A 22,849-nucleotide genomic window follows, 5' to 3' on the forward strand; every position below is an offset into this window, starting at 1 on the left:
AGGGACCATAAGCTACAAGCTGCCAACATCAGGGAAATAAGATTGCAATGCTTTGTCATCATATCATGACATTTGCAATTGATAATTTTACAAATTACCAATAAAAAAAAATAAAATGTCATGCGGATGAAGCCGCACGGGAACAGCTAGTTGTTTTATATACATACATAATAAATAAACTTATGTATTGAATAAGGAATAATTCATATTATGCTCGGACCTAATTATGTAGGTAAAGATATTTATGTTAAATACCATTAATTACAGATAGCAAAAAATGACATAAAACCTATTTATATGATGAATAGAATGTGGGAAAAATGTTAAGTCATGATATACAATAATTATTTTTTTTATACTAATAGTTAATAAATTAATTTCTTATTCGTTTAAAAGAATGACTAACTAAATCGCGTCGAAATTCAACCATTATACAAAATCAGAGATTTAGAATCATTTAGTAATCTTAAACTAAAAAAAAAAAATATCACCTACTTGCCCATCTGCTCTTCCATACATCTCTAGCCTCTCTCAGCCGTCATATCTGAATTCACTCCCTTCTTAACCATATCCTCTTTCACACAATCCATAAAACGTATCTTTGTTTCTTATCCATATCTATCATCATCATCATCGCCAGCTCACTATACGTCCCCAGCGAGGGGCGCGGAGCCTACCCTAAAGTTAGGGTGACTATGCCATAGTCAACCACGCTGGCCAAGTGCGGGTTGGTTGACTTTACACATATCTTTGAATGTCTTCGTTGATATGTGTAGGTTGCATCACGATGTTTTCCTTCACCGTAAGAACGTCAGGTAAATTATGTATCTATATCTATACTATTATAATAAAGCGTAAACACACACTTCTTTGTTGCCTAAGATGTCAGCAATTACAGCATATTTATATACATTTACATGCTTTAGGCTATATATTTTAACGCCGTTAAACTTAGGGGTAAGTATTTTGGATAAAATCCCTAATGTGGGAAAGAGACCATAAGTTGCTGCCAACATTAAGGAAACAAGATTGCCAAGGTTTGTCAAGTCATGTCAGTTTGACATTTGCAATTGATAATTTGACACATGTAAACAATAAAATGAATTTTTTATAATTTTATGCGGATGAAGTCGCATGGGAACAGCTAGTTTTGTATATTATAATAATGTAATTGTTATAATATTGTTAAATCTTATTATTACCTATTTTATAATGCAATAAGGAAAATATTCGTCATGGTTACTCATATAAATGTTTTCGTATAATTTACAAAGAAACAATAGAATTTTCTGAAGACAGACGGTAAAGTTTTTTTGCTGTTGAATTTTGCAAGTTTTTTTTATCTCCTTGTTAACTTCAATGATAAATCATGTTCGTAAAATATGCGTATTTTAAAGTTTTAAGTGTTTGGTTTTACATTTATTTAATGTCTTTTACTTATTCAATGTCATGCTGTACTTAACCTTCACTTGTAACTGAGTTTACAAAAAGATTAAAAATATAATAAAATACTAATAGCTATATTATTCTTTACATTCAAAAAAAAACTATAATTAAATAATGCTGGGTTTCTGAAGTATTCATTTATTTTATCGTTACTTATTGATTAGTGTTAGGTTGATCTAAGTTTCAACGGAGTAATACTCAAGTTATGTTACGGAAACGCATGAAGTTATCAAACTAAAAACACTAACGAATAGTTAAATATAGTCTAGGAAATCGGCTATTATTTACTCTTACTAATAAAATAATTTCGTGTACGCGTTGATGTCTTTTACTCGAAAGTTCTAATTGTCAAACTGCTATTCCCAAAGCCGTCATTTTGTAAGAATATTTCTATAATACTAAACTAAATATCAATACGTTGACTTTTACAGTATTTATTAGAGTTACTATCTATTTTATTACATACTAGCTGTTGCTCGCGACTTCGCCTGCGTTTAATTAGAAAATATGTTACTCGCAGAAAAATTACCTATCTATTTATTTATTTATTTAAGTACAACCACAACATATATATTATACACTTACAATGAGTTAGTTGACAGTATCGTTTCTTATATATATGTAAATACTACTAATACTAATAATATCTAACTACTAATATCTAATTAGGAAAGAATTTTTTAAATCGTCCCAATACTTTTTGGGTTATTTCAATACATACAAAAATACAAAAATCTAAATCTTTCCGCTTTATAATATTAGTATAGATAAATGTTACTACTCGTATAACCCGTGCGTTGAAGCTTTTCCGATAACCGTATGACGTCATGTGTTTGGTGACAGCAAACGCAACCCGCGATCGATGTTAGAGGGAAGGGAAATCATCGACAGACGTCACAGTAAAATTCAATACCTAGTTCTACAATTACAATGATTAGCGATATCTCTAAAATAATATTGATACAATGCAAATTATGTTCCCTGTCGATTGTATACACAATTATCGTTAAAACATACATCAAACACAATCAACGCAAGCACGTGCGTGGTGCGGCTATCACGTGTCGCGGCTGATGACACGTTTGGGAGCAGATTCGTGTCACGGACGTCAAGTGAGAACATCGATATTGAATCAATCAAAATTTACCAACACTAGCTTATCGCTGCGACATCGACGGAATTGTAAAAAAAACTTGATAAATTTTAGTTAACTATAGTTTTCAAGATTTAGGTAATGGCGTTATTTTTAATCTATAAAATAAATGTAAAATTGACTCGTTGTATTTGTAAGAAATATAAACGGCTAAATTCCGAAACATATCTCGAACACTTCACTTCGTAAGCGCTGATTACAATCTGACAAATGTCATTTTAAGACTTTAAATGTGGTGTAATATTTACGACACTGTTATATATTGACCAAGCAAAACCTCTATCCAACGGCATGTGATATACAATGACCGTTTCACAAGGTTGATCGTAAATATCAATTATGTGAAGCAAGCAATGGAACTCTTCCAGTCAACCATAGTCACAAACTTGACCTAGACACTGTCATAGTATTGCGTGACGGAAACTATCGCTGTCATTGTGGAGTGATACTACAACTATCATTAAAGAACGAAGTGACTTAAGAGTCATGACTTCTCGACTATTTTTTTTATTTTTTTTATAATAAAAGGGGGCAAACGAGCGGCTAGAACACCGAGGTGGTCAGCGAAGCCCATGGGCATTCGCAACACCAGAGGAACTACAGATGCGTTGCCGGCCTTTGAGGAAATGATAGGCTTGCTTTTTGAAGGACCCGAGAGTTCGAGTAACATAAAAATTGTAGTTATAATACACTAGCTATTACTTCACCCGCGTGAAACTAAAATGTAATAAAAAAGCCTATAATTTTTACTGATAATGTAGCATTTAATGGTGAAAGAATTTTTAAAATCGGCCCAGTAATTTTTGAGTTATTTCAATTCATACAATACAAATCGTTCCTCTTCATATTAGTATAGATTTAAAACAAAACATACTTTACGGTACATATTGGATAACTTATACAGCCTGACTGTACTTGTGGTTTTTGTTTAGTTTTTAGCCCGAAGGAGTTCGTTATTACATTTATAATTACCTTTCTAAAGGTGAAAGAATTTTAAAAATCGGCCCAGTAGTTTTTACGTGAATCGAATACACACAAAAACGCAAAAGCCTAAAACACAAATCTTTCCTCTTTATAATAGTATATATAACTAGTCTCTATGGTCTTCCGACTAAACTTTTTTCGTTCATCCTTTGAACGTGTACGACGTATCTGAGCGTGTCGCTTTCAATATTAAAACATAATTTAGTATAATAAAAAGTAACGGAACCAGTTCAATTAATATTCAATATTGTGGTTACTTATTGAGTCACCATTACTACATTCCAATCTTATCAAAATAATGTGAAATGGTAGAGAACTGCGTTATTTAAAACATATCACAAACGTTCATCCGGCATCAGTGTTGCCATCAATGGCAATTGTTAACAGAAGTACTTCCTTTTTAAAAATTCAATATCGTACTAATATTATAAATGCGAAAGTTTAGCAGCCTTACAAATAAACGCGGTGTAAAGTTAAATTTAGGAATAAACTGAGTATAAGCAAATATTAATACAAATTTTGTAGATTGTAGATGTTTGTTAGACTTTATAGCCTAAACTGCTAAACAGATCTTGATGAAATTTGACATAGATGTAGATATCTTATTTATTTGTTTTTTTTAATCGACTCCTAAAAGTTTCTCAATTCGTCCATATGTTATCACATTAGATTATTAGAAAATCGTTTTCATAATTAATAACAACGCCATCTAGTTAGAAATAAATACACTAATACGTATAATACAAGGGCTTCTGTATATGTTATTTTTTAACTTTTAAATTATAATCTTAATACGTGAATCACACATTGGAATTTCCAGAAGTAAGCCTAATCTTACAAAAGACCAAACAGAGCGCGGAGACAGCTTACGTAACTGTTGCGTAAGAGTAAGCAAGACAGATAGTAAGGAAGTTCTTATGAAGATTAAATTTGAACTTTGAATTAAGATGCCAAGAGCTCAAATTCCTATCTAATCGCTCTAAAAATCTAATTTATTAGTTAGTCATTCTGTTAAACTTGTATATTTAACCGATTGAAAAAATCACTATTTCATGGCTACGTAATCAATGGGTAACATAGGCTTTATTTAATAGTCGATTTTTTTATTATTAAAAGCAATACGGACGTCATCGCGGGCATAAACTAGTATACATGATTTTATTAGTGTAAATTAAATTAATTTTCTCACTCAAAACAGTTAAGTGATCACTAAAGGGCTCCCTTATTGTAGTATTAAAAGTTTTCACTAAGTAATTTAGGTAGCAACTCCGCGTTAGCATCCTTTGCCTTTGTAGATGATTTACTTTTTACAACTTACGTAACTTAATACATGAAGTAAGGCGTGAAGGACTCTACTAATGATCCACATGAGTGATTACCTTGGGGTATTAAATTACATATATGAAAACGTTATTAATATTATAATGTGCAATATGATAACGGAAAAACGCTTTATTCCCTTACACCAATGTTGAATAGAAAATGATTGAATTTTTGTTAAAAAGTCATAAATAAACAATCTATAATTAACTTATCCTTTGCACAAAAGTGAGAAAAAGGCAAAGGAAGGAACACTCAGAAAGAGTACCATACTCAGTTCACTCAGAAAGAGGATATACCAATGCCAACCCCCGCCTAAGCCATTACACCTTTCCCATATTATTTTAGTACGAAAAGGGTTAAAATAACATTCAGTTAAAACTAGGCCTGTAAAAAATAGGACCTTTATAAACAAACGAACTGTTGCCCGCGACTTCGTCCGCGTGGTATTCGAAAACATACAAACTATACAAATTACAAAAAGCTACGTATTCCTCGGGAATGTCCGGTTCTCGGGGATGAAGCTTATCCCATGTGTACTCCAGATTTTGTTTTATATCTGTGCCAAATTTCAATAAGATATGTAGAACCGTTGCAGAATGATCGAGTAAACATTAAAAAACTAAATTAATGAATCCCACGGGAACCGTAACTATTCCCGGGATAAAAAGTAGCCTATGTGTTCTTCCAAACTATGCTCTAAACCTGTGCCAAATTTCATGGAGATCCGTTCAGCCGTTTTGGCTACAAACGCCAAACATCCATCCATCCATCTATCCATCCATCCATCTAAACTTTCGCATTTATTATATTAATATACCATAACTTAGCCAAAATAAATTTAAAACTCTAAGAAATAATCAAAACAAGTTTTTTTACTATAATTATTTATTACTATGTGAAATAATTACTACGGAAAAAATCCCCTCAGATAAAAAACAATCGTGTATCTTGTTAGATTGTTTGTAGATTATTGTGTTTGTGCAACTAGAATTGACGCGTTCCAACTTCCATCGCAACACACGCAAGGCCGCACCGACACGCAGTCACGTCTTAGGAAAGTGAACAGTTTGTATCTCGCTTATGAAATACTATATTCTATGAATGATACACAGCGGCATTTTAAAGTTAAATTCGGCCATATACTGAAACGAATCAAAAAACTCTTCGCTTCCATACGTTAAAAATTCTAACGTATGTTTGTCTATCAAACTGATTACAAATATATTTGTATTATTCATTTAAACTACGAGTAAAACGTTCTAAAATCCATAGACAATAGTTAGACATGTATAAATATAATTCCTTATTTCCATTGATTTCGACTATAGGCTTACTCTAAAATTAAGGATTCTAGCGATTTTTTTTGTGACTGAATGACCACTGTTTGAAGAGGCATTTACAGATTCACCAAGCTTGAGATGACCGAGCGCAGATGGCGCTTAGCCTAAACCTCCTTTATGAGTAAGCTCGAGGGCTCCCTCAGGAGCCTCGGCACGAGCCGTTACTTCGTTATTATGACCGGATTGGGAGGTTCTAGCGAAAGTTGCAACAATGATACAGACTCTAGGGCGAGCTTCATTTGTTTTTTTTGGACAAGATGTGAGTTTCCATTAAATCTAATATCCTACTCCCGTAGGATCGCATCGGGTTTTCGTTCTCTAAATAACTCTATCATCCGTCATCTCAGTCATCACTCACTTCTTGATGTCTCCTTTCACGCAATACATCCATCTCTTTTTAGTCTACCTCCTATCCTATTACCATAAACATGTTAAACGATTAGAAATCGTTATTCAAGGTTATAGTTAAATAAATATTTTAAAATAAAGAGAGGAAATATTGTTATTTTTAAGATAAATACACAATTAAATTTATGCATTTATTACTTAAACAAGAATCATTGGATTGAAGTAACATAAACGTATGTAAACGAGTTGTACATAAAGTCGTTCTCTCTCAGTCTCCTTGAAAAAACTGAAATGGCAATAGTTTGTACTCTTGTTACTAAAGTAATAACGTCTAGTTAGCAACAAAATACATAATTATAATTAAAGTAGTTAATTAAATTAATCGCACTTGCAACATTATTTCGAAACCAAATGCTTTAGGCCAAAAATTGACAGGAATCTTTAAAATTTAATAAAAAAAACTATTGTATTACCCCAAAAAGTATAGTTAGGCACTGTTTAGTTAAACAGGTTTTAACTTTTACCACCGTTGATTGGTGTAGACATCTACCTGGTTATTGTTGTCACCGTATTTGTATGTACTTTATTATTTACTAGCTTTCGTCTCCGACTTCATCCGCGTGGAAATCTAAATGAGTAAACTATCTACTCTTCTATACTGTCTACTACATCTATGCTAAATTTCATCCATCGTGCCATTTTGATATTTGCTATTGATAATTTGAAAAATGTAAACAATAAATTGAAATTTTTATAATTTGATGCGGATGAAGTCGCATGGGAACAGCTAGTAGGTAATAATTTAGGAAAGTTCCGAGTCAAAGTAACTGAAGTGAATAAAATCAAATAAGGTAAGTATACTATAGATACTTAACTTATTTCTTACATTAGTATTCGTACGTGAAGTTAATTTACATCAATATAACTTAGATTTAAATTAAGTAGTTTTTGCTGACTTTGTTCTAAACATTTAAAATACATTGTAAAAATAAGATTTGAACTTAAAATTTTTATTTGTAAAATTGTAAATGTATTTTGACAATGTTTTTGCGATAATTTCTTTCCCTGTTTAAATTTTTAAGAAAACTAAATATTTGTTAATTTTTTCCAGTAGTTGGTCTTGTACAATCTTTGATATGCATGTCTTTAACTAAATATTAAATATCCAATTAGACGAAACTTGTTTTAAAAAATATAAGTCGACACCAAGGAGGTAAGGCGAGCTACTTTTCAAACGACATTTTTTAAAAATCATGTCTAGGTCGAGAACTCCAGCACTTTCGAGATAAAAATTATTACGTATAAATATGATCGGATCTTACGTTATTAGCATGTTGTATCAGCTTCCTTGTGACATGCAGTCACTTCCTACACACAGCCACAGATCACAAATAACACACGCGCACTCGGATTATTATAAATTAAAAATAATAATAATTACGAACTTTCTAATTTAAGCGCGTGTTTCACCGCCGATAATTACGTGCTATCCGGCGGACGGTCGGCCACAGACTGGCTGCTTTTAGGTTTCGCTTACGTCGTCCGTTTTTTTCTTGCCGGCCAGTGTGCATTAGTGATGTTCCAACCTTGCTGATATCGATTAATTAGATTGATCGACGTCATTGGACGTGACAGTACATTAATTACGATTCGATCTTGACTTTGGAGTGCTTGTGTGTTACATCTTGAGTTTTTTTAAGTATTAAAGTTTTTTTCATCTCAAACTCATCTAACGTCTAGTCTAGGCCTTTGCTGGCCCAGGGCCAGTTTATATTAATTTACCTTAAACATATCTTAACATTTCTTCCCAAATAGTGCAAACTGAATCACAATGTTTATAAACGAAATTAATATAAAAAATCCCACTGGTCCATGGTTTAGCCGCTGCTACCAAGTTATTTTCCAAGGTTGAAATGATATCGATATTTAACACATCACTACCGAGTGGCCAGTCGATGTCTCGATGTGTTAATCGTGACGTAAGTGGTTTCGGCAACTGGCCACCAACACATTTATCCATTAAATAAAACGTGAGCCAAGCCTTTTGAGAGAATATTCTTTGCCATTGTCTTTTGTATGAGACTTTAATGATATAATGCAATTATAATTTCACAAGGGAAGTTTTATTCTACATTACAATAAGAATAAATTAAATAAATAAATTCCTAAATATACATGCGAATATACTGAGTCACCCGACGAGAAAATAGTTTTTTAATCTTTTCCTCAACATCTAAGTTTAGTTGTAAATGGAATTAGATTATAATTTTTAATTGATTCCTCTGTTATACAAAAACTGCAACATAAATATAAAATAAAAACAATTAAATCGCATTTGATATATTACGATAAAATAAGTGTATTTGTGACTTTATACGAAAATTTTCGTTTACATTTATAAAACCTTTTGAAATACCTCAATAGCTTCGAGAAAAAGTTTAGCTGTGGTCCTCTTATAGGAGGCGCTTTATTTCTACTTTTAAATATCATGATTACAAAGATAATTATCGTGACGTATTACTTGCGTCAATATGACGTCATTAACCGTCACTAGTCAACCAATCAAAGCATTCAAAGAGGTAAAACATTATTTATATGCTTGGTCAAATATTTTTATGAGTGACTAGCTGTTCCCATGCGACTTCGTCCGCATGATATTATAAAAATTCCATTTTATTGTTTACGTTTGTCAAATTATCAATTGCAAATGTCAAAATGACATGACATGATGTCAAACCATGGCAACCTTGCTTCCTTGATGTTGGCAACAACTTATGGTCTCTTTCCCACATTAGAGTTTTTAATATATACCCATTTACAAAATATTTACCCCTAAGTTTAACGGCGTGAAAAAATATAGCCAAAAGCGTCACGTAAGTGTAGGGATTTTTATAAAAAAATGAGTTATTCGAAAATATGCCGTAATTGCTGACATCTTAGGCAACAAAGAAGTGTGTGTTTACGCTATACTAATATAAAAAAGTGTAAACACACTCTTCTTTGTTGTCTAAGATGTCAGCAATTACAGCATATTTTTGAATAATACTTTTTTAAATAAAAAGCCTTACACTTACGTCACGCTTTAGGCTATATATTTTTACCCCATTAAACTTAGGGGGCAAAATTTTGGATAAAAAGCCTAATGTGTGAAAGAAACCATAAGTTGCTGCCAACATCAAGGAAGCAAGATTGTCATGGTTTGTAATGTCATGCCATTTTGACATTTGCTATTGATAATTTGACAAATGTAAACAAAAAAAACAAAATTTTGCTAATTTCATGCGGATGAAGCTGCACGGGAACAGCTAGTTATATTATAATTATAAGTATTAACTGCAGATGCGTTGCTGGCCTTAAAGGGAATACGCTCTTTTCTTGAAGGCCCCAAGTCGTAACTTATTGGAAATACCACTGAGAACAGACCCACAACGGTTTCATTACAAGTTTAATATTTAGTGGTTAATCAGTCGTCGTTTTATGAAGATATCGTTAGTAAAAAGTTTCTTTAATAAAAAGCTTTACGCTTACGACACGCTTTAGGCTATATATTTTCACGCTAGCTACGGTAAATAAATTGGAATAAAACTTTAATGTGGGAAAGGGACCATAAACTACGAGCTGCAAACATTAGGGAAGCAAGATTATTATGGTAACGGTAATTGTTAAGAGGAAGTTTGAGAGTAGCACCAGTGGTAGAGAAGGTAAGGAGTAAAAGAGTAGCATGGTAAGTGCATGTTATGAGTAGGGATGAATCGCATGTAACAAGGAGAACGTTAGTTAAGAGTGTGGAGGTACACCGGTAGAGATAGACTTAGAACGAGATGTATGGATTGCGTGAAAGGTGACATGATGAAAAATGGAGTGATGACTGAAATGACGTATGATAGTTATTAGGAGGACATAAACCTGTTGTGCCGACCGTACGGGAGTAGGATAACAAGGATGATGATGATAGTTTATTATTAAGCCTTTATTGCCGAAACTAAAAAAAAAAACATTTACAATTAATGGTGAAACTTAACATTATTTTTTTCCTTTTTTAATTTTACTTTTATCCTAGACTAGTAGTTGGCGTGTCCTGTGACACATAGGCCTCTTCCAGCTCCTCCCATTCTTGGCTATTATGCCCTTTCCTCGTCCAAAATAACCCTCAAGTGTTTTTTATGTCGTCCGTCCACCGTTTACATTGCCTGCCTCTTTTCCGTTTGCCGTCGCGTGGTTGCCATTCCGTTATCAATTTGAAATTTTGTCCATTTCACAAAATGTGACAAATTGACATGTGACAAATTTGTCCATTTCATTTTGCTGTTATCAAATGTCAAAGGCCTTTGTCATTTGTGCATTTGAATTTTGACATTTGCAATTGAGAATTTGAGAAATGTTTACAATAAAATACAGTTTTTTTATAATTTCACGCGGATGAAGGTGCACGGAAACAGCTAGTAATGAATAAAAATAATAACGAATCGCATTATTTAGCTGCAGGTGCAAGTGGAAGTGTCGTACAATAGAGTGTATTAAAAAAACACATCCGTGACATACATTGTTTGAAAGATCCGATTTAAAAGTTAAAATAAAGTCTATTTATACATTTTTAATAGAAATGCAATATATATAAAGATTCGTATTTTAGTATGTACTGCAGTAATTCAAAAAGTTCTTGGCCGATTTCAAAAATTCTTTCACAATTAAAAATTTAACAGTGGTAGTGCCCCCTTTAACATCTTAGCACGAATGGGCGGGCACGCCCGGTGTAATACCACGACCACACAGAAGACAGGCGTGAAATGGAAGCAATTCCGTGTTTCGTCTGATGTGAGTGTGCCGGAGGCCTAATTTAAGTCCCTTTCTCTTTACCACCCTTTTCTTATAAGGAGACGTTGGGAAGAGGAAGTGGATTTGACGGTGGAGGAGATGCATAGGAAGGGGAAATATCCTCTTTATGTGCGTCTCCTCCTCCGTCGTATAAGGGTAGGCAACGCATCTGCAATTGCGGATGTCTATGGGCAGCGGTCGCTTCGCCATTTTGGCGGATTCAGGTGGCCGCTTGCTTGTTTGCCACCTTATGTTATAAAAAAAAGGTCATAACGTATACCCACTGATAAGTGAGTAACATAGGCTATATTTTTTTATATCTCGCGAGCGAAGTCGCGAGCAACAGCTAGGTCTTAATAAAGAGAAAAGATTGGTATTTTTGTATGTATTGAAATAACGCAAAAATTACAGGGTCGAATCCAAAAATTCTTTCACCGTTAGAAAGGTACGTTATTACTGAGTAACATAGACGCGTAGCATAGACACATAGTAACATGTTCACGCGAGCGACGTCGCAAGCAACACCTAGACTTTACTACATAATGATCCGTCCTAGCTTCCTCTAGGTGGTAAAGAATATATCACATCTTTTCTACGATATTGATTGATTGAATGTGGGCTACAAAGACCGAAGAATGTATGGATTGTGTGAAAAATGTGCTTCAGGTAGTGTATTTCGATATAACGGCTGATGTATAATAGAGCAGCACATACTGTGGCGCCCTCTGTAGGGACAAAGACAGGTGGATATTTATATTTTTCTGCCATACCTTTTGATGGCTCTATAAAGCCTTTATTCAGTGACATTTAGTTTTCTAGTGGCAAAAGAATTTTAAAAATAGATTCAGTACTCTTCGAGTTTGTTCGTTACAAATTTAACTTAATGTTAGTATAGATATCAGATTTCTTCTGTTGACAAGAGTTTTATTGATCCTCGGACATAAGCAAAGAGGTATATAAAATTATTGACATTATACATATCTTAATAAAAATCTTGTTTTGTATAGATTAAGAGCGGCCGCAAATCTTGACTAAACTGTCGAACACTGTAGTGCGATTGTCAATTGTTTCGCAGCGAATTCAACTTTTTAGCACAACTAAAAATCCAGTAGAGTGCGCATCTTTATAAGCTCATAGGAATCAAAGCAAGACTAAACAGTTATGCGATAGTTTAGTCAAAGGTGTGCGTACTATCTATATAATAAAGCGTAAACACACACTTCTTTGTTGCCTAAGATGTCAGCAATTACAGCATTTTTTTAAATAATTCCTTTTTTATAAAAAGCACTACACTTACGTTACGCTTTAGGCTATATATTTTAACACCATTAAACTTAGGGGGTAAATATTTTAGATAAAAAGCTAGCGTATGTGTTCTTCCAGACTATCCTCTACATCTATGCAATATATTATCGAAATCCGTTGAGTTGTTTAGGATACAAACTCTAACAAACATCCATCCATCTACACTTTCGCTTTTATAATATTAGTATGACTATGTAGTGATTCAGAAAGAAACTACAGATAAAATAGATTGTAAGGTGAAGCATGCGTTTATTTTTTATTCACGTCAGTACACAATTTTACAAAACGCCCTAAAGTTTTTTGTTATCCTAAAAAGATGAGCAAAACTATGTAATTACGGAAATACAAAATTAAAATAAATCTAATGAAAAAGGAATCTTAACTTCATTGTTTTAAGGTTGATTATTAAATAGCAGATGTGTAAAAATATTTAAAATCATTGACGTCACATTTTTTAGAGCAAAAAATGACGCCGTTCGTAATGACGTGTTTCTTCTGCAACAGGTCTCAGTATATTGAACCTTGAATTAAAGATTGACCTTTTTCATTTGTTCATTTACACATTTTTACGTTTCCATTACAACACACATTATAAAACATGTGGCCACACACAGAACTAGAGAGAGGCCTTACCTTAAAAGATTTAAACTGTGTTTCAAATATATTTTAGGTTTAACAAGTCAACTTTAATGCCCGGTTTCCCAACAAGTCTAAATATAATATTAATACTTTACGTACTTCTTCATATCATAAGGTGGCAAACGAGCAAGCGGCCGCCTGGTTCCGCCAAAAAGCAACCGCTGCCCATGAACATTCGCAATAGCGAATGCGTTGCCTACCCTTAATAGACGGACGAAGAGACGCCCATAAAGAGAATTCTATGCGTATCCTGCACCGTCAAATTCACGTTCCCTTTCCATCCTTTTCGTATAAGAAAAAGGTTAGGAAGGAAAAGGGACTAAGTTGGTCCTCCGGCACCACACTCATCAGACGAAACGCGGACTTGCTTCCACTTGACGCCTGTCTTCTCTGTGGTCGTGGTATTTCCGTTCCTACGAAAATGTTAAAGCGGGATCTACCACTGTAACAACGTATTTTCAAAGAGCAAGTACTTCAGCTGTGTATTTACACTAATACTGTTTTATATAATAAACCTGATCAAAATTAATGTTTACTGTTCTTTGATTAACCCTTTTCTTGGTAGTGTATCTGTAGAGATACATCAATTTTTTTTTCTAAACACTTTAGGTCATCAAGGTTAAGTGCTATGAATATTATTTTGATATTTGAAAAAATAAAATTCTGCCAAGTTAAGGGTTAAAAAAACAACAAGACGAAAACATTTCGTATGCAATCTTAATGATTCAAGCAAAAAAAACTTGTACTTTAAACCCACGTAAAGAAAGTATATTCCAATGGAAAATTACCGAAGCGAGGCTTAATTTAGCTTTTTTATGAGTTTGTATCTGAGAACATTGCTACACAACGAATAATATAATTTTAGCTTGATATATGTAAATTTTACTCGTATAAATGTTAAATATAAAAATATAACAGAGTACGTAATTTCCGCATCATTTCGGAATAATTTAATTAACTAGTCATACTAATCAACTAAACTTGTATGGATTTATCCATGTACTAGCTTTCGTCCGCAAATCTGCGTGGTATAAAAAAAAGCAAAAGCAAGTAGCCTATGTGTTCTTCCAGAATATCCTCTACATCTACGCCGAATTTTTTCGATATCCGTTCAGCAGTTTAGGCTACAAAGTCTAACAAACATCCATCCACTTAAACTTTCGCATTTTTAGTAAAACTAGCTTTCGCACGCCACTACGTCCGCGTGGAATTAAAAAGTAGCCTATGTCTTTTTCTAGACTATGCTTTATATCTATACCAAATTTTATCGAGATACGTTCGGTAGTTTAGGATACAAACTCTACCAAAAAGTCAGAGTTTAACCCAAACATCCGAACACAGTAAACTTTGAGTTACGTTATATTTTCGGTTTCGGTTCCCTTTCGCATCCGACGTCACAAACCACAAGACGCGGTTGTAATCGGATATCGACGTAACCGAACTGTAGCATATTGCGACATATCACTATAATTACACAGTGTAATATTCAGAGAGTGCACGTAATATTCTCTCATTGCTCTTTACATAACGTACTTAGTTATGGCATATAATTGCAGTTAATTGGTCAAAGTTAACTATATTTTAACATAAAAGGCGGAAGTAAACCACGAAAGTTTTGATGTACACATGTTTTATTTGAATTTTACTATTACAAGAGCTCAATAGCTTTGCCGATGACCTTTGACGTCACGAGTTAGCTGACGGTACTGAGCTAATGATTGCATCGGCAATCCTGTGTGCTCGCTAATATTTGAATAACAAGCTTTCTTTAGAAAAAACAGGAATAACAATATATTTTCAAACTTAATACGACTGTCGAAAGTGTTTTAGAAAGTAATAAAAATAATCGAATACACGCGGTAAAAATCAATACAGCGCCATCTATTGATATTTTAGGTAACAATTTTTTGTTTAATCTCCAGAAATATCTTCCCAATTCTGGTTTGTGTACATGTTTACAAGCAACCGAAAATCTTAGTAAAGAATTGACAAGTCAACTATTTTAACTGTACCGAAACTCTTAACAAATGTAGTCTAATTTTGTACAATCATTTGCAAAGTATTCGATTTATTAATTATATCGATTAAAAATAAATTAAAGTCGACGCGGTCGTTAGATACGTAAAATGTATTCGATATTATAATTCACATAGGTTTATTCAAGTAAAATGTTAATTATTATGGTATAGCTATTTTCTCACTACGGAAGTTAAGTTATAGATAAATTTTAGGTTATAATCGGGAAAATATGCGACTCCGTACGCGTGTACTAAAAACAAACAAACAAAGTAAAGCAGCGTATGTGTTCTTCCAGACTATCCTCTACATCTATGTCAAATTTGAGCTCCGTTTAACAATTTAGGCTACAAACTCTAACAAACATCCATATAAACTTTCGCAGTTATATTATTAGTAAGTCATAATAATTCTAAAGCCATACAAGTATGAAACGATTGAATATTGAAAGAACGTAAGCCGAAACATAAGAAAAACTATGAGATTAAAGTCCAAGCAAACTGGTTGTAGCAAGGACGCTATGATGTTATACGTTTAGGGGTCCATTGGCATTTCATTTAAACCCCGGCTTCAAGTGTTTTTAAAGTATTTTTATTTACCGTACTAGCTGTTGCCCGCGACTTCGTCCGCGTGGTATTAGAAAACAAACCGTTGTAAATGAAACCTATTTTATGTTTTGCAGTGTAAGACTGGCTGTATACTATTATTGAAATAATGACATATGTTAATTTAATTTGAGTTGTTCGAAAAAGTAGAGAGAAGAACATGTCTTGAAAAGTATAAAAATAATATCTTGTTTTTATACCCAGTTGTATTAATATTAATTTATATGAGAATAAATAACAAACTTTATTTATTTAATCATTTTGTGTGCTGGCTAAACCAAATTCCTATCTAAACTATAAAAATAACAAAAAGTGACGTATTCCTTGAGAACCGGACATTTCTCGGTGATGAACCTTATCTCATGTGTACTCCAGACTTTGTTTTATATCTGTGGCAAATTTCAATAAGATATGTTGAACCGTTGCAGAATGATCGAGTAAACAATTAAAAACTAAATTAATGAATCCCACAAAACCATAACTATTCCGGGGATAAAAAGTAGCCTATGTGTTCTTCCAGACTATGCTATAAACCTGTGCCAAATTTCATGGAGATCCGTTCAGCCGTTTAGGCTACAAACGCTAACAAACATCCATCCATGGTAACTTTTGCAATTATAATATTAGTAAGAAGTAACATTAAAAACATTATGCAGTTTTAAAAATTGAGGTTCGTTTTTGATATTCAAGATTATTCGAATAACAAGAATCTCTCTGTTAAAGTTCTTTTTTAGGGGCTTAAAACACTTTCGCATAATTATCGTCACTTCAAAGTATCTCACTTACCGAGTTCTTTCTTATCTAGGGTCGATTGAAGATAGAAAAATAAAACAATCAAGCGTTATGCAACCTTACCCAGCAAAATCATAGAGAGTTCAATATCTAGACGGAACCATTACTAATAAATATTTCTAATTGCGGGAATCGTTAATTACTAAGCTATACCACATCTAAGTGTTCGCCTCTCACTTAACCTTCATATGAACGTAAAAATTCCATAGAGTTCAAAGAAATCTCAATGCTGCCAACATAACCGTTTAATAACAAATTAAAGTGCCAATATGATAAAAGGGTTAAAAAGCACATACACGTGGACTTGTTTTCTCAGGTGACAGCCTTATCCATAGAGTAAACCTTAGAACTTTGACCCAATATTATAGAGATTTCATACATTGTATTATATTTTAGTGACATAATAAAAAAATATAGCTTATACCGTAATTATAGTTATTTAGATTTAAATGTATTTAATGCCGATTACAAACTTACCGCCAAAAATGCTGTCAGTGGAATTTTTAGTCTGTAATTTTGTGGAAATTGTCAAAAACTAATAAAAAACCATAAAATAACACTGATAGTTATTTTCATGTATTAATTTACTACTTTTATCCCCTTATAAATAGTTGTTTTGTAAAAACATAGACAATTACATCAACATAGTTCACGGGTTACCGCCATTTTTTTGTTCTGACGTATGAGTGACGTCATCACTCACGATTGGTTATTATCGAGTTAACAATGTAAACCAAGTGTTAATAATGTAATTATTAACATTTAATTTCATCTATCGTAAACAATTCTTTAAATACTATACATAGCATATTTTAATAGGATAAAATTGCAAATGAACTATCCTAACCTAACTAAACTAATCGGTTCCGTGTTTCGTCTGATGAGTGTGGTGCGGGAGGCCTAATTTAAGTCCCTTTCTTTTTACCACCATCTTCTTATTAGGGGAGGATGGGAAGGGGAAGTGGATTTGGCGGCGGAGATGCATAGGAAGGGGAAATATCCTCTTTATGTGCGTCTCCTCCTCCGTCGTATAAGGGTAGGCAACGCATCTGCGATCGCGGATTTCTATGGGCAGCGGTCGCTTCGCCATTTTGGCGGATTCAGGTGGCCGCTTGCTCGTTTGCCACCTTATATTATAAAAAAAAAACTTTGTCATAATTCTTGTGTTAAACCGAACGTATTTTTAAGAAAAAAATAAAATCCATCCTCCCGTTCTATTCTTATTAAATTATTTAACAAATGACATATGATATCTTATTTAAAATTATGATAAGTAAATTTTTAACGTTACAGATATTTAATGGAGAATTTGAAGAAATCATTATAAATGCAGAAGTTTGGATGGATGTTATTATGTCGGTCTACTTAATATTTTTTTAATTCCGCGCGGACGTAGATGTAGGCAAAGGCTAGTCTCGTTATTTTACGAGTGTTGAAACCTGTGTTATTTAATATTTATTACATTCTTACGTATTATAGGCTTTGGTAGACATTAAGGTGACCGGTATTTCTGGTTTGATAAATATTTTTGTTAATGTTTGCCGTGTCTTGACATTCATTAACAGTAAACTGGAATGACATTTAATGTGCGCGTTACGATTTAACTGTGTACAATTAAAAATAAACTAAACAGTGATAGAGGTCGCAATAAAACCACGACAACACAGAAGACAGGCATCGAGTGAAACTTATTCCGTGTAGATATCACGCACATTGGAGGTCTAATTTTAGTCCTCCTCTTCCGATCATTATCTTTTGAGGAAATGATATGGATTTTAAGACAGCTGCACAATAGGAAGGGAAATATTTCTTTTCTGTGCATCCCAACCTCTGTTAATTACAGGTAGGCAACGTCTGAAAATACTGGTGTCTATTTGCAGAGGTCGCTTTGCTATTTTTGAGAATTATCATCTCTTGCTTATTTGACACTTTATACTGTAAAAAAAGGAACCATTTGGACTACGGCCCGTTTATTTTACTAGCACATATATTTATACGTAATTATGTCTTACGTATTAAAGTAATTATTAATTACAAGGCAACTTACTGCTGGCAAGGTAAATGATTTGAATAAAAATTATATTTTTTGTCTGTGACAACCTTCATTAAGTGTAGTTAGTCTGTGGTTTTTGACAGTTGACCTTTCATTTTACGCGCGAAATCTGCCATACACTGGTTGTAATATTCCTGAGATAAGAATTATTTGAATTACATTTTCTTTTTGAGAGAAAATAAAAAGAATTTAATGTATTGTTGACATAGAAATAATAATTCCGATTTAGTTTTAATTAAAACATAATAATAATAATAAGTTTAACGTGTAGATGTTGAACTAAGATTTTAAAATCATTTGACCAAATCTTTTAAATGTAAATGAATGAAACGGACAGGAAGAAGTAGTGACACGTGATTTATGTATAAAAAATTGTGATCACGTGTTTTTAAATTTAAAAAACCTGATCTAAAATGTATTGCTTGTTTATTCGTGACGCGTGAATTTAATTCACATCGAACGTGAAAAGTGGAATAAACCAGCGGTAATAAACTAAGGGACTATTACGAATATTAATACGACAGTTGTGAAAAGCAATCCGTGACGTCATCGACAAAGTATAAATTTATTAGTGTGCTTTAGGCCCGGTAGGGGCGCTGCATAAATCACTGACCTCTACGAAATGACAGCCTATAAACTAAAGTTTTTTTTCTATTTCATTTTGGCCTTTTTGTGCGAATGTTTGGGTGTGATGAAGAGGTTTGGAAGTAACAATATTTTATAGACTTTACTGTTATCAACAATAGGCGTGTTTTAGTCAAAGTGGTAAAAACTGCCATTTCAAAACAATCGCCTATTCTATAATTAGTTATAATCGCCTATCCATTTACACAGATCAGTGAATCTAATACACAGTTGATTACAATATCATTTTCACTATTTTTTTTTATTTAATGGTGTTTCAAATTCAAATTTCAAAATAGTTTACAGTAATATTAAGAACTAGCCGTTCCCGTGCGGCTTCATCCGCACGAAATTATGAAAATTTTATTTCATTGTTCACATTTGTCAAATTATCAATAGCAAATGTCAAAATGGCGACATGACAAATCTTGGCAATCTTGCTTCCTTGATGGTGGCAGCAACTTACGGTCTCTTTCCCACATTAGGATTTTTATCCAAAACATTTACCCCATAAGTCGAATATCGTCAAAATATATAGCCTAAAGCGTAACGTAAGTGGGGGGCTTTTTATTAAAAAAATAATTATTCAAAAATATGCTGTAATTGCTGACATCTTAGGCAACAAAGGAGTGTGTGTTTACGCTTTATTATAATAGTATAGATTGTGCAAATATTTGGTTTCACAGTAGACTGTTAATTACAGTTATAAAATTGATTTCTAATAAACGATTTAATTTTCCATGTTTATCTTCGTGACACAAACAATTAACCACAACAAATTGTTAGAACCTTTTTTGTTTAAAGTAATAAACCAGCTTTGTAATAAAATGCAATTTTATCGCACACGATTATTGTAAAAAATCACGCCACTTCGTCAATAAATCACACACAACAATCTTATAGACATGTGGTTAGATGGCCTAGTGAAAGTCCAAAGTTCGAATTTTGAACAAAACATTGGAACTGGCTGTTACTCACTTCGTCCACGTGACAATAAAATATAGTCTATGGTACTCACAGATAAATCTAATGGTGAAAGAATTTTTAAAATTAGGCCAGTAGTTTTTGAGTTATTTAAATACCTAATTAGTTTTCCTAATTAGTCTATACTTAGAGAAAGATTAGATGGATTTTAAATAGTTTATAGTCTAAACGGCTGAACGGATCTTAATGAAATTTCGCATAGACAGAAGACTGGACATATAAGCTATTCACTTTGTTTTTTTTTAATTCCATGCGTACTAAGTCGCGGGTAAAAGCTAGTTTGCTAGTTTGTAATGAAAGAAATCGACAAATTAAATAAATTGGTAAAAATACCACACGAAAAAGCGACAAAAATTACAAGATTGTTGTCATTTAAGCGTTTTGACATTTTTAAATGAAAGTCTTACGAAATGAAAAAAATAAAATATTTTTTTATAATATAATGAGCTTCAAAGGAACAGCCAGTATTTCATAAAAACAAAATAATAACACCAGTTATATTTCGAAACTATTTACTTTTTAATAACAATGAAATTGCTACCTTAATCCGTTAGTTTAAAGTTTAATTACCTTTTTAAGCTACCAAATGTACTAATGTAGTGTACTATAACACACTACAAGGAAAATTGCACTTTATTGCAATACAATTGAGTGGCATTTTAAATATTCATCCGGTATTTTGGATTTTCCACAGGACTTTGCGAAATGTTTGGCAACATAGGTTATATCACGAAGCTATAAGCGATTATAGACCGTAATCCAAAGGCTTTTGGACGAAATTAGATCATATTAGTCACATCAGACTAAACAAAGTTGTATAGATATTTTTTTTCGTACAAAATATTAGTTTTGCAGTCAGGGGGCGCTGTAGAACTTTCTAGAAAATTAAATACTGAATTCGAGCCTGCAACTGGTTTTCCTGTATGTATAACATCCTTGTATTTTCAAAAACCGCTTATTTTTAACTTTAAATTATCAAACATATTTGTTGCAAAGGTTAGTTCGCGTGTTAAGCGGAAACTTATATTAATTATTACGAGACGTACGCAGTTCGTAAGAAAAACCTTGATCTGTAAGGTGAAGGATCTTTACTGACGGCGTTGACAGTAATTATTATCAAATTGTTTAAAAACGTTTGTATTTTGAGGTTATGGTTTAAGAAAAATATTCCAGGAAGACGCAAGATGTGTATTGAAAATTACTAAATCCACACACATAGATATAGAAAAATATTATATTGAAATATTGAAGCAATCTATACGTACCAAATAATTATTCGAACTTTTATTTTCACAAGAAAAACAAGTTTGACATAATAAGGTAAAGTCAAAATGATTGATTTTTTTTATTAGACTAGAATTCAAATTAATATCGACGGTGTATAATATGCAGTATTCTTAATTTATAATGAAAAATAATAGTAAAAGTAAAGTTTTCCGGTAATAATATTTTATTATGATTTTAACCGTTCCTTTAAAAACGCTAACGCCATCTTGTGACAGGTAGCGGATACTTTGATTGGGGACATTGCGTAGTTTCCAAAACAACTAATAGATGGCATTAAAACATTATGGATTAAAAAATAAAAAATTACAAGTCAAAAATTTTAAAAAAATCTGTTAAATTTATAAAAATAAAAAATAATAGAGTTCAACATTGTGTATGCTTTTAATGTTTAAGTAGGTTATTGTGTCTACTTATCGTTCTCAGGTGGTCGCGAAAGTTGGTCTTGCATCAGCGGCCCCGGTCATTACATCATTCGAAAGATGTTATGTCTGTATGTCAGGTGTGTTAGTTTATCTCCTTCGTGTATTATGTACTAAATTCTATAATTTATACTTAGTCTTGGCTATATTTAAAGTTTAATATTAAATACAGGAACTTTACTGAATTAAAAAAATAATTACAGTTAAATTCACTTATTCTGTAGTAATTTAGTGTGAAAGTCATTATTATAATTTTAAATTGTTTGCACTCACCCCGTTGTCCAACTGAACATTTGTTTCACTCTCTCCGATTGTAGTTTATTTGGAGACGTCATGGTATCTGTAATATACACACATTGTTAAATTTTATGAATGTATTCGTGGCGAGTCTAATATTGTATACTTTTCACATTATCAGAAAACGGTTTTATAGTTAAGAAAAACGCCATCTAGTTGAAGTTTAACTAACTAATTAAAGTAAACGTATGAGTGTTTATATCTCTTTAGTTAATTTACTTAAAACTTTTCTGTACTTCTTAATTATTATCGATTAGAGGAATTTGCATTTATATATAAGAATCATACTACAATTCGTTAAGACAACAAAAAAAAATGATCTATCGTTGTTTATCTAAATGTTACAAAGAGATGGCGCTACTTGCGAAATATTTGGCATACTATTTTAATAAATAACAGTAAACAACCTCGCGTCCTTT

General features: G+C 32.6%; 1 protein-coding gene across 2 annotated transcripts in view; it reads right to left on the reverse strand.

Moving 5' to 3' along the window:
- LOC106105993 (ABC transporter G family member 23) overlaps positions 1–22,849 on the reverse strand; it is a 61,363-nt gene that overhangs the window by 28,011 nt on the left and 10,503 nt on the right. Inside the window, exon 2 of one of the 2 annotated variants that reach the window (XM_013286513.1) lies at positions 22,407–22,473. In XM_013286513.1, the coding sequence (XP_013141967.1) occupies positions 22,407–22,468 (62 nt within the window). In that variant the 5' untranslated portion in view covers positions 22,469–22,473. Of the gene's footprint in view, positions 1–7,916; positions 8,095–22,406; positions 22,474–22,849 lie in introns of those variants that run through there. The other variant, XM_013286514.1, reaches the window with a different exon arrangement.

This window comes from Papilio polytes, unplaced genomic scaffold, assembly GCF_000836215.1.
Source record: "Papilio polytes unplaced genomic scaffold, Ppol_1.0 DF822622.1, whole genome shotgun sequence".
In the NCBI taxonomy this organism is placed as follows: domain Eukaryota; kingdom Metazoa; phylum Arthropoda; class Insecta; order Lepidoptera; family Papilionidae; genus Papilio; species Papilio polytes.